This window comes from Colossoma macropomum, unplaced genomic scaffold (assembly GCF_904425465.1).
Source record: "Colossoma macropomum unplaced genomic scaffold, Colossoma_macropomum, whole genome shotgun sequence".
Taxonomy (NCBI): domain Eukaryota; kingdom Metazoa; phylum Chordata; class Actinopteri; order Characiformes; family Serrasalmidae; genus Colossoma; species Colossoma macropomum.
This window is the reverse complement of record NW_023494790.1, coordinates 31,736,542-31,750,495: the sequence shown is the minus strand read 5'-3', so window position 1 is coordinate 31,750,495 and position 13,954 is coordinate 31,736,542. Positions and strand designations below refer to the sequence as shown.

The 13,954-nt window shown below is 37.8% G+C and overlaps 1 protein-coding gene across 2 annotated transcripts in view; it reads left to right on the top strand.

Annotated features, from left to right (window-relative positions):
- snx29 (sorting nexin 29) overlaps positions 1 to 13,954 on the top strand; it is a 146,268-nt gene that overhangs the window by 76,838 nt on the left and 55,476 nt on the right. For both annotated transcript variants that reach the window (XM_036573094.1, XM_036573095.1), the window contains exon 15: positions 3,238 to 3,344. In XM_036573094.1, coding sequence (XP_036428987.1) covers positions 3,238 to 3,344 — 107 coding nt within the window. The remainder of the gene's footprint in view (positions 1 to 3,237; positions 3,345 to 13,954) is intronic.

Genomic DNA, 13,954 nt, shown 5'->3' with positions numbered 1-13,954 from the left:
ATTTTTGCCAGACAAGACACATTTTTTTCCTGGTTCTATGGGTCCAAACAAACAACTTTGCTATTGGGACCATTCAGCTCCGCCCACTTAGATTTTTCGCAATACTGCAAAATATGCAAAACCTACTTTTGCGAACTAGTCCTACAATTTTTGCCCGATCCTCATGTAATTGGTGTCAAATAATTTAGAAGAGCCTGAACCTCAATAATTATCAAAAACATTGTGACTTTTTTAAACAGCATGGCTGCCATATGCAAATGAACCCTTCTGGATAAATTCAAAATAATTCTGAATTAATTGAAAATTCTGTAACTTGGCAACCCTTCAGCCAACAAATTTCAAACTTGATAGACATATTCGGCAGAAGATTCTGAGGTGGCCATTCGATTTTTATGCACATAAGTAATTAGGGGGCGGAGTTAATGCTACTTGGCTGTTTCCCAGCATCCGTACATCCGATTAAGCTGAAACTTTGCATGCAGCATCTAATGGCCATACTATAAGTGGTCCTATAAGGACGATACATCAAAATTTGTGGTCGCCATCGGCCAATTAGCATTTAGCAGGCTTTTTACAGGCTTAACATTGACCAATCATCATGAAACTTGAATGATGTCTACAACTACCCACCTCATAACAAATAATCAAGTTTCAAAAGATTTGACCACTGGGGGGCGCTATTCATAAAAACAAACCTTTTATTACATGTCATTACTATATTATTACAGGTTGGATGAAAAACCAATATGAATCCATTGTAGTACATTATGACAAACAATTTTGCAAATACATGTTTATCACAAAACTGTACAGTTTTTTTGTGATCATTAACTGTTTGAAAACCCTCCTTTTCGAACTAGTCTCTGGATTTTGATCCAATCTTTTCGAACCTGGTCTAGAACAATTCTGTGGCATCACTAGGTAAATAATTATCAAAAACATTTTGAGTTTTTTACTCAGCATGGTGTGCAACAATCAATTAATTGCTGCGGCCATTGCATTGCTAGCTTGATTTGCTATAACTCAACAGCCATTGGTCAGATCATGTCCATTCTTTGAGGATTTATTCAAATTAAGACTATAATAGAGGATGCCAAGTTTGGTCCAGATTGGCCTTTAGGGGGCGCTTCAGCACTCAAAAACACTTAAAAATCAATTAAAATGCAATTACAGTGTTATTACAAGGTCTGCAAACAAATAATTGGTACCATGTGACTCACCGACCTGAACAACTTTCTAATTGCATGTTATTTGAAAATTTGTACTGCTTGTCTTTTATTTTGGTTTATTCATTCAAAGTCTACATTATACAAAGACTTATTATACAAAGGTCAAAAGGTCAGTCTACTCAAAACTTAGGATACAGCCTCATATATGGTCCCTGATCAATAATCATACCATATTGAGACCTTTTGACAAATTCTGACCCACTTTCACTGAGCTGCTCACACCATTACTGCCCCTTATGAGTGCATTAGCCTCACTGTGGCCTACATCAAATCAAAGGGTAAATATAGAACCAATCCACTGTGCAAGTGCTACTATGTGAGAAATGCTGCCATTAGTCATGTAGTTTTGACATCTATGTTGACAACCTCTTGGATGTTCTACAAACCAGTGTAGATCAGTACATATGAATGTAAACCTATAATGTGTTTAAAGACCTCTGCTCACTTTTTATGGCAGGTGAAGGCCTTTTGACGAACTGACTTCCTTTCAGTTCTATTCACTCTGCTTATGAATAAGACCCACAGCTTGAGGCCTTTTTAGGCCTAATGGGCTAAACGAAAAGTTTGAGGCCTTTTTAGGCCTAATGGGCTAAACCAAAAGCTTGAGGCCTTTTTAGGCCTAATGGGCTAAACCTGCAGAAGGGCCCATACTGCTGTTGCATGCTTGAACCCGCTCCTTGCTGCTTGCGGCTATATTGTCTTTTTGGTATTATAGCCGTGAACTGACAACATATTTTGTCAACTTTGTCTGCATTGATGCACAGGCAGACAGACACATGCGCACACACATGCACACAAACACACACACGACAATATAAAAGACATGCTGGACATTACTGGTAAATTGATTTATGTTGCAGGAGACAAACCTGCCTGTCTGTATGTATAGGTCATGGTAATGTACACACACACACACACTTTTTATTGAGACCAAACTGGTGGAGGATTGGAATCAGCAGTGTGGGCTGTGCCTTTAGCGGTCTTGCTGACAGTAGTCCTGTGTGGGTTAGAGGGCTACACAGCTGATTGGAAAGGCAGGGGATAAGCATGAGTGAAATGGCAGGTAGCTATGTGCAAGTGCAGTGGTAATGTTTTGACCATATCAGTCTTGTTGACTCTTTCTCCATGTGCTTGTTGGGGGGGTTTATAGCTGCACAGCTAGTCTAACAGCACTGTGCCTTTTGGGCTTGCTGTGTAGGCCTGTGTTCTTCTCCGTTGGCCTCGGCCCCTCCCTCTCTTATCAGGCTGTCTGCATTACACTGATACTTAACAACCATCCTGCTTGGCCTAATCCTGCCATCACACCTCCTTGAATCAGTTCCCCTCCCTTAAACTCACAATGCTGGACTTTATTTTACAGGGAATAAAAAGAGAGAGAGCAAAGTTTTCACTCTTAAAAAGGGTGTTTTTCAAGGACTTTTCAAGGAAGTGAAGTCAGTGTGTGTGTATATATATATATATATATATATATATATATATATATATATATATATATATATATATATATATGAGAGAGAGAGAGAGAGAACCATGGCAACTCAACTTGTTCTATAGAGCATCAAAAAGACTTACACTATTGGTGCAAGTCACGAGTCAAATTATATAGAACTCTTGGTAAAAGTCTCAAGTCACATTATGTAGAGCCCTTTACACTTTTGTTTGTTTCTCTGAAATTTCATTATGCCATGTTTGCAGCCTAGATGAGTTCTGTTTACTGGCATTACGTGATGAACCATTTTCGAAAATGTTTAGAAGGAACAAAGGAGTCTGTTGATAGAAAAAGTCCAGAAGGCAAGGAAAATCTTTTTATGTTAATTCCCACCAGACATGCAATCGTTTAAAGCAAGCTGTGCATGGACTGACTGAAAATAGTGCTGCTTAAATAGCTCATTGTTCAGTAAATCATAAACAGCTCTTTTTTATCTTTAGGACCACATTCAGTCACTGTCATTGTCATTGCTTTCATAAGTGTAGTGCAGTTTTGGCTAACGCTGTTGTTGTCCTGCAGCTCTGCCCATGCTGAGGAACTGTGATGGCTCTGCTGCAACATCACAGCACAGGTCTGTAGCTGATGTGGAGGAACTGGCGGCCAGCTATGAGCGGAAACTCATTGAGGTGAGTTCTGTTTCAGAAGGTCACCTAGTCTCTGCCCTCAGTACTGCTCAGTGCGTAGGCAAACAAACAGGTGCCCACTTCTGACAACAAACACTAGTTTCTGTTTAATGATTTGTCTGATCCAGTGGTTCCCACCCCAGGGATTGCTCTGTCCTTGAAAAACTGTCATAGATTATAGTGAAGTAGCTTGGAAAACATATGAAATTTGATATTGTCTCATCTTTGGTGAGAAATTAATTATTAATTTATGCTACTGGTATGGAAGGACAAATTCTTAAATATATTTTCAGTATGTTTAATGAGGGTTTCTGCTGTCTGCACATTTTAAACCCATTTAAATGTAACTATGTTTAACTTCATAGTCAGTTGTCTTTTTCATAAAGATGACAGGTAATTCCTTTTTTAGTAATTTATTGCTAACTGATGACAAATTTGAAGTTTTGTTTGGCAACACATAAAAACAATGTATTCTGCAAAGTAATCAAGAGAAAAATAATTGTTTCTCGCAGTTCTCTTCTAAAAGATTTTTTAATCAAGATGCAGTAAGAATTGTTTTAGGGTCACATTCTCTCATCTCAAATCAAAACTGAACTGGATCATGAGATGCTAGAGATTTTCAACCTTATTGCAGAATAAACCAGGCTGCAGCCAATATCTTATGTTAATGACTCGGGAAGCACTGGTCTGACCAATTAACCATACTGTCACTCCTTATGGATCAGTAGGTTCTGAAGTATCCTTGCCTTACAAGGTTCATTGTTTTCCCTGGCTTACTACATCCACATCAGCTCAGTAAGGGTTTGTTTAATAAGTGAGCTGGGGCAGGAAAGACAGGGTAGACAGGAAAATTCAGGGCATTGGAACTCTAGACCAAGAATAAGAACCACCTTGATCTAGATTAAATTTTTTTCGAATGTCATTTGTGGTCTAGTTGCTTCTTTTTTTCCATGTAAAATATGATATATATGCATTTTAACTTAAATTGCTTGCTTGGTTGCATGGTTAGAACAGTGCTTAGAACAGTGATTCTCAATCCAAGATAGGGTACACAAAGCAGATATTGCTGTTTTTTATGACAAGAAAAGGTGCAGTGCATGAATTCTACATAGTTACTGTTCAGAACCTCTGTATTACAATCTCTAGGTTTATGCTACTCTAGGTTTATTTTTGCTGGAATGTTCTAAGAGTCCTGACAAGAGACTGTAGAGAGTGATATGTACAGAAATGGGAAGACCTTGGAAAATGTTAATAATGCGCAACTGTTCATATATTTCTTGAACAAGTTATGATTCTGCTTATGTATGGGAATGTATCCATTAACTTTTATGCATTATGCATTTTTGAACATGATTATTTATTCCTGTCCACATTTGCTGTGGGTCTCGATAAGGCCTTACAAATGTGGACATGAGGGAACTTCCTTGTTTTGCTAATATAGATGCTAATATTTTGAACTCTTAGGGCTTTATTTGTAAATAAAAAAAATAAAAGCTCTGGCCCTTCTCTCTAGGGGGTTAAGTGCCAGCAGTTTATTTGGTTAAACCAGTCAGTTGCTGAGTTTCTGCACTATCACAAAAAGCTTATATCACTCAAAGAGCAGATATTGTTGGGAAATGGACACATTACACAATCTGCAGTTTATTTGTAACGTCAGTGTTGGATGTTTATTTGAAGCACTGTTGTAATAATTCAGAATTTCTAACTAGTTGCTAAAATGTTGCTTGGTTCATTATTGACCCCTAGTCTAGGCTGTCAGTGTATTGAAACAACACAAGGTTTATATCCTGATGTTTTTCGAAGATGTTGAATGCAATAATTATGTTTATAAATGAGAGCCTCAGTGGACTGATCCTGATGATTGGCGCTTGCAGCCATATTTAGGGGTCCAAGCACCATAGGTCTGGAGGTCAAGAATTAAAAAAAAATATCCAACAATATAGCCATCATGTGCCAATTAAGCCTCTCCGGCTTTAGCTGATTTCCCAAAAGTGGCTACAGATCGGGAATGCTTTGGCCAATTCTTGCGTAACTTAACATGTGAGGCCTATACCTCACATGGTTCTGTGAAAGCCCACCAAGTTTGATACCATTCAGTAGGGGGTGCTATAACAACAAAAATCTGTTTTCTTGGCCATGAGGTGGCGCTACTCAGTCGTATTATTATTATTTTTTTTGGATACAGATCACTTCATGCCTAGCACAGAAACCAACATTTTTTCAAATACAAGTCTTTTAAAATTCTGTTTAAAATTATATGTAAAATTAGTTTTTCTGCAGTTGTTTAAAAAATGAACTTTTATTGAAAAGAATGACTGTTCGGCATTTCCTGACATATTAGGCTATGAATCCATCTGTCTTTCTCTGCTTATAACCAAATTTGGAAATATTGTACAAAACAATCGCCTGAGGAAGCATGCCAAGTGTCAATTAAAGTGGTCTTTGTGGGCACATACAATGCTTAATCTAAAGTGAATTTACTTCAATTTCGTTATTTGTTTCTATGATTAAAATAAAGATAATGGCTTCAACCTGCACATCTCATTAACATCTAAAACTTTGCAATTATATGTCTGTTCCAAAATTGCACAGGAAATGTGGAAATATGACTTATTGTTTTCCTGTAAATTTTTTTTACAGAAAAGTTTTTTTTTCATACTTCTTCCTGGATTTTTATTGCATCATCTCAAACATGGTTTAAGACAACCAGTGAATTCTCAAGGTCAATAATTATTTTAAAAAGTCTTGCCTTTTAAGCACAGTATTTTTGCAAGGTACAAATCAATTTACCTTAAATCAGCTTTCACTTGGCTCTTACAATGGCTCTTACAATGGCAGTGTACTGCCAACAGTCAATAATTTCCTTATTTCTGTCTAAGATTAAGGTAAACTGTAGTGGTTTTTAAATTACATGTCTCAGTAAGACGTAACACTTCGCAAATATTTGTATGCTGCTAAACTTAACAGGGAATCTTGTAATTTTATTTGAACCCATCTTGATCGCAGAATCAGGTGATGCTATAGTTATTTGTGGCCACCAGAGGGGGCTTCTGCAATACCTGCAATTACCACCTTAAAAGAAAAATACAAGAAATTGAAAACTTATATTATTATATTTATCTTGTGTCTGAATGTATTATATTTCACACTTGCACATGCAAGTCTTTTAAAAACTGTATTGTATCCCGTTGGTATTAAAACAACCATCAAAGTCTCAAGGTCAATTATTATTTAAAAAATCTTGCCTTTTAAGCATGGTATTATTACAAGTTATGAATCAATTGGTTCAGTGTGGTTTATTCTGACACAGGGGCCCATAAATCTGATCTGCTCTGATTGTGACCACATTTGACATGTACATTGATAGTAATCTGCTGAGGAAACATAAGAAATTTAGCTTGAATTGGCTTAAGTTGGCTCTTACAATGCTCAATGCACTGCCAACAATCTAAAATGTTGTTGTTCCTTAAAATAAAGACACGACAAATGTTTCAAATTATACATATAAATTAGCCTTAACGCTTTGCAAATATAGGTATGTTGCTTAACTTCACAAGAAATCCTGTACTGAGTGGATCAAACACAGCAGTGATACTTGAGTTTTTAAACAGTTTTTAAAACTTTCTTTCCACTCTATTAGATACACTTACTTTGTTGGTCCGCTAAGTAGATTAAAAGTCTACTTAAAGATTTACATTACCTCATCTGTTGCCAAAGGACACTGACGGCTGCATATTTTTGGTTGTTGGACTATTCAGTCCTCAGTGACACTGGGATGTTCAAAAAGATGTCCAGCAGCACTGCTATGTCTGATCCACTCATACTGGTGTAACACACATCAACATGCCACCACCACATCATTGTCACAGCAATGCTGAGAATGATCCACCACCCAAAAAATATGTTCTCTGTGATGGACCCGTGGAAGTCCTCACCATTGAAGAACAGGATAAAAGGGCCAAATAAAGTGTGCAGAGAAACAGATGGACTACTGTCTGTAATAACATAAAACTATATAGTGCAATAGGAAGTGAAGGGTACTTTTTGAAACAGTGTTTACATACCGCATCACGCTCTTTTGTTTCAGTGAGGAAATGAGGAAAATTCAATTTTCCATTATATAAGCTCTTGAAAAAGATCTGTCATTTTGAAAACAAAATATTGCCCATCTGCACCTGTATAGTGTTCAGTCAGGGTGTGCGTCACAGATTACTTTAGTGTGATAGCTGAGAGGAGAAGCCTGTCTGGAAACTTGCGGCTAGTTCCTCTCTGTTTGGTAAAGCATAGGTTTGCTGTCCCCTGGCAGGCTGAAGTGTTTAAAGAGCTGTTTAAATCTTTACCAGTATCTCTACACACATTCTCACGCATTACTTCCAGGCCAGATCGCTTTCTCACTTACACACATTACCTGCTCTGCTGAACCTCGTAGCTGCGCTACTGTTAGAAATTCGGCACCAAGAGTCAGGAGACTAGAGCTTCAGCGTTGACTGGAGTTTATTTCCACATACAGAGTATGGGTACAGCGTGGTCGATCAGCAGTCAATCAGCAGGATCAGGAGTCTAGTCTAACAAGAATATTTTGGAAAGACCTTATATACATTGAAAAACTAAAGAGGGGGAAGGGGGAACAAAAGGACTTTGAGGAGGGGTAAGGAGGGGTTGTAGACGGGGGGTATGAATAGAGATGTAGGGGGCAGAGATAAGGGGGGGGTGATAGTATCACCATAAGGTCGTGAGACAAAGGGTCATTTAAATACAAACAAAGGAGGGAGGAGGCAAGGTGAGAGTGTGACAGTTATCACTACTTCTACAAGCAAAAGACAATTAGCTAAAACTCTACAATAAACATGGTTAAGATTATAAGAAAATAACAGACACAGAAGAGTAACATATGTTGAGAGAATTACATTAGAAAAGGAAAATAACATATGGTGACAATATTTTCTCTCAGCTACCATGCACACACATGCTCTCCTAGTCTCTCTTACTCTCTTTTGATCTTTCTCCTCAGCTATTTTATATACACACACTGTCTTCGTCTACTTCTTTTATTATGGAAAAACATTGCATGATGCACTATTGATTATATGTGTTACTATATGGTATCATAATTTTTTGTAAGGATTTTAATGGGAATAAACCTAAACAGTTTATTATATTGCAAAGCACATCACCCTGTAAAGGTGGTAAAATGACATATTAGTCATTGGTCAGCATTCACATATGGAGTACAGAGATACTAGTTACAAGTTTGTGTAGAAATCATTAACCTGAGGCTGTGTATATGGGCCTGCACTTCATTTTCTCATTCTCATAACTACGTACCTTAAAGAGTGCCACTGTAGATTATATGTGTTATCAAGTAATCTAGGTTTAGGGTTAGGTTACTGTTATTTTGATGATTAATCAAATAAGCAGAGTTTTACAAAAACGTGGAACAACGTATTCACAGCCTTACAAAGATTCCAAAAAAATCAACTTTTTTTTCTTTTAAAAGACTTCTTTAAGTAAATTTAAAACGCTTTCGCAAAAATGCATAAAATGGGCGTGTCCACTCCAAGACAAGCCAGTAGAAAAGGATTAAGGTGAATTTTAAGCAGTTTTAAGCAGTTATGAGGTTTTTTGAGCAATTAAGTGATCACCACAGCCTTAAATAGTTTCATGTTTGTGGCTGAATATGTTTAAGCCTGGAATCCTGAGTGGTGAAACCATCTAAGTGTTGGGAGATTGTAACTTTTATCCCCACAAGCATGGCCAAAGTCCAAGAAAGCGTAATTGGCCTCACTCCTCTAGGTGGGTAGTATGGTCCTCCCTCTCATGCTATCATTCAGCACAATGCTAGCCAATGTGGGTGTCTGTTAGCTGACAATTCGGCAGTCAGCGTTCTCCTCCAAGCACATTGACTGTCCAGTGACATTGAGTTAGCAGCAGGTACAGTAACTGGCTTCACATTTCTTGCAGGAAGCGCATGCAAGCCTTTGTCCTTTCAGCTTGGCAGTGTCTTGTAATAGGGGAAGAATTAACTAGCAATGGCTAAATTGGTTAAAAAAAAAAAGGTTAATAAGCCTGCAGTGACCTATATGACGAGAGCAGTTATTGTAACATGTAATGTTCCTGTTCCTAATGTGTTTAGTGTAATGAAGACTAGTGATGAGCTAATCAGTTGATGAATATTGTGCTCATGTTATAGAGTGTGCTATGCATTTTGGTTAAGTAGCAGGTTTAATTGAGTAATAGTGAGTTGCTTTCTTTTTCTCTTCTGCCACTCCTTCTTTCTTTGCCACTCTCACTTCTCTTGCTCTGTTGTGATGTCTCTATCAGTTTCCACTCATCTTACTGTGTTTTTCTCTTCTTATTAGGAACTTCTTGGGCAGCTGCTACACTGACTCTCTGTCAGAGTGAATCTGCTGGAGTAGACACTGACACCAGCATTCATTCTCTCTCTCACTCTCTCTCCCAACCCTCTTTTTCTCTCTCTGCTCCTTCCCTCCCTTCTCTCTCCTACCAGTTCAGATTGGTTTGTGTTTGCTAAACCTGTCCTTTTACCGTTTGCACTTCAAACTTGTTTCACATCCAATTACGGGCATTAAAGCTGCGGCAGGCCATGCTGCCCCTACTTCTGCTTAGACTGAGGCTTTGCCATACAGGAAATCTGCGTCAGCAATATCCTGCTACGCGTACGATTGGCTAAATTCATTAGAGAGCATATTTAAGCCTGCCCATTCTCGCAGCTTATCTGCAAGCCACTTTGCAACCCACCTCCTCCCCAACTCCTTCATGCTATGTCTGATTTACTCAATGTCATATTGTTGTCAGCGATGCCTGCTCTGTTGTGTACCCTAGGGGGGAGTCTTTCTGCTGCTCTCACTGCATTAGACTTTCTGTTACAGAGCCATACTGCCAAATATGACTTATTGCAAATGGAATTTTTTTTGACTAAGTGGTATTGCCTGAATTTAAGTTTGGTTATCTGGGCTTTGAGTGAGAAGTGAGGCTTGGAGGCTTGGTGTGGACAGGAATTCACTTATTTGATTTCTTTGCTGTGCAAGGTACTTCCAGTAGTCTCTGCCAATGCTAATGTTCAATGGCATTAGTGTTTTTTCCTGTCTTACGTTTTTATTGTCAAGCTTTCACATCCATAAAGAGCAACAGAAAAGACCATGGCCTGGACATTTCTGATCTTTGTTAATAGAGACATATCATTACATTTGAAGATCTTTTCAAGCTCCTTCATCCTTCTTATACCAACTGCCAATCTGTGTCATATTTCTTGACTGTGGGATACTTTGTTATTTTACATTTACATCCAAGTAGACAAACGCCGTCCACCATGTCTACATCTTTACCATCAGTGGTAAAGTTAGCAGTAATTCTTGTTGTCATAACTTTTGTTTTCTTCGTGTTGAACTACAAGTAATACTGGGCTGCCATGAGGAAAGGTTGGAAAATGGTTAAACAAACACATTCATGTACATAAAATCATTATTTAATGTATTAGTGTTATTAGTATTTACTTCACTCTCTCCCCCCTTTCTTCCCCATCCCTTTCTTGCCCTTTCTTTCTCTCTCCGTTTTCTTCCCCCTATGTTCCCCATCCTTTCTACGCTTTCTTTCTTTTCCTTTGCTTGTGTCTGTCTGTCTCCCTTCTGAATCTTTATCTTTGTCTCTAACTCCATCTCCTCCTCTCTTTTTTCTCCCCTCTTTCTTTTCCTTCCTCCCCTTCTCTCTTAGTCTTCCAGTGCAGTTTTGTCTCTTTTTCTGTCTCTTTTCTCTTTACTTTCTTTTCCTCTCTCTCTCACTTGCTCTCCCCTTTCTTCTGCATCCTTTCCTCTCTCTCTCTCTCCCTCTCTTACACACACACCCACCCACGCACACCTTCACAGAAAATTAATTGGATGCCTTCACGCTTAAAATTAATTCCTATTTTTTAATGTCCTGCTTTAAAGCTGTGGGGCCAAATAAATAATTGTGACGATTGAGAGTGCGTATGTATGTTTGAGAGTGCAACAACTATTGAATAGTTTCATTTTTAATATTCTATTGAATATTGTCTTTGATGTTCAAATATTTTATGAAACTAAAGAAAGTTTTGTTTCATTTTAATGATTAAATAAACTTTGATGATTATTTAAAAAGTCAACATTTATTATTAATACATTTATTATTATAATTATTATTTACTAATGACACTTGAAATATTACAAGGTTATGAAAAAACATCACGGATAAATAATTACTGTCATAGCAAGTAGCATAAAATGCTATTCCTAGGAATCCTTCCCAATCTGGCAACCTAAATCAGGCAGTTGGAATGGCAATATCACTGATCTCTTTTCCAATGCATGGCCCAATGGTTCTTAGCATGAAGGGTAACCGTTTCAGTGGCATTTCCACTTGAAAATTGTTCAACACAGAATGCTTACAAACACGAGCATGTGACCTTACTCGCTGCAGTACAGGCTTGGTTTCAGTAACTGATGGTTAAATAACACCCGTTTAGAGAATAAAGAATTTGAAAGCACAGCAATGAGGGACTGGTGTTGGAGTGACAACAAAATTTCAATGTGTTTTGCGGTATATGTAGGTATTGGACTGTTAGCAGTTAGCCCCTCTTTTGTGTAATTTTCTTCAGTACTTCCTGGGTCTGATTTAGCAGCACAGCAAATAGAAAAAGAATGGTTTCATGAGTCCCCACCAGCATGGAACAGCCCAGTATGGCCCTGGAAATCATTTGCCTCTACACTGGAAAAGAGGCCACTAGGGCTTTGACAAGAAAGGACAATTTGACCTTTATAAAAAAAAGGCTAACTTAACCATAACTTACTGTTTGCCTTATGTACAGGTGCATTATCTTGCTCTCTTTAAATGTGCTGCTATTGCATGCTACTAGTGACTCACTGTTTCCCATCAAACTGATAAAAACAGATGCACTAACGTGCTTGATTCCATAAGAATGGCTGTAAGTCCTTATTCTAATTGCATTTTCATTTTCATTTCATTGAACATATCAAATTTTATTGAAAATTCGTTGCAGTCCTAGTATGTATATGTATGTGGTGTAAGCAAAAGCTTACCCTTTTGGAAATGAATTTATCAGTCCTCACTCACATGCTGCTCCTGAGCCTGTGAGCCATGGCTGAGTTTGACCATGTAGACATCACAGTCTGAACACAGATCTATATCAGAGACAGTCAAGGCATATTTTAATGGATCAATATCAGCTGTATTAAGCGTGATCCTTAAACAGACCTTATCCAAGGCATATTTTCAGAAGTTAACAAATTAATTTCAGTTTCTGCAGTCTGGGTGTAAAGAAGAAAATTGAAGTATATTCTATGCACCAGTAAAAACATTTTGAGAGTAGCTTGCAACTATAGGCTAGCAGAGGATAGCAGAATAATCATTGTTGTGTTTGTTAATTTTAGACCCAAATGCCCTGTCCACAGAGTTAGGTATAGTACAGTTGTATGCAAATGTATGGGCACACCTGGCCAAATTACATTGCATTTTGAAGTGAAAAGAAGTAAACAGAACCTTCCAGTGAACCGTTTTAGAAACTGCATTTTTCTGCGAATGCTAATGCACAATAACATTACATTTGATTCACTTGAAAATTAGAATAAAAAAAAAGAAAATACTAATTGTGGCATGTGCAAACATTGGACCCCCTTCCAGTTATAACGTCTCAAAAAAGCTGTAATTTTCTAGTTTGGACTGGTTAGGCAGGTCAAGAATTGTTAGGAATCGTCAACTGCTGACAATGTTGGAGCAGAACAAATTCTCTGACTCTTCAAACCTTGTGCTAACACTCAGCAACTTCCAGCTTTCCACTGTCCAAACTGCTTGTATGCTGGCCAGTGAGGCAAAGTAAAAATGACTGTGTATTAAGCTATATTCAAGCTAGTAGAAAACAATTGCCATCTTTGCACAGCATGACAACAGTGAGAGTGAAATCTAGTTGCCTAGCAACTAGTAATCCAAGGGCCAATCAATTTGGGTCATCAGTCATTATTAAACTCAGTATAACCTGGTCATTTAAAGAAAAAACTAGACTCCTAAACACATCAGTTCAAAGTTCTGCTTTCTGTGTGTGGGCTATGATGTACTTGTTGTAGTGTATTCCTGTTTCTAGTATTTCAGTTAATTAGTATACTATTGAACTTCAGTACCCTTCTGCCTGCACTTGAGTTAGCTCTGCAGAAGTGCTGGTGCTTCAGCTGGTGTATCATTTCCTCTGTCTCAAGATCTCTTCCACTTTACCTGCGAACAGTGAATTTAAAATAGTTTGATCTGATTTGTTTTTTATGATTGTGTCTTCAAAGCTTTCCTTATCCTTCATGAGCTAAGGAGGTCAGGTTTTTTGACGTCCCTTTTAACTTGTCAAACAAGCCACATGATAAGATATGCCTTAATGCTGTGAATAGCAATGCATAAATGCTATTTAAAGCCCAGTATTTGTGCTAGTGAGTCAAAAGTACCCTCTGAAATGAAGCATTTTGTGAAATACTGTTTTGATGATTTTATTGTTGTTTATCCAAATTTCCTGAAACTTTGACTATTAACATGCTTCTCCAAATACCTATCTTTCTTGCGTCCTATAGTGATTACAAAAA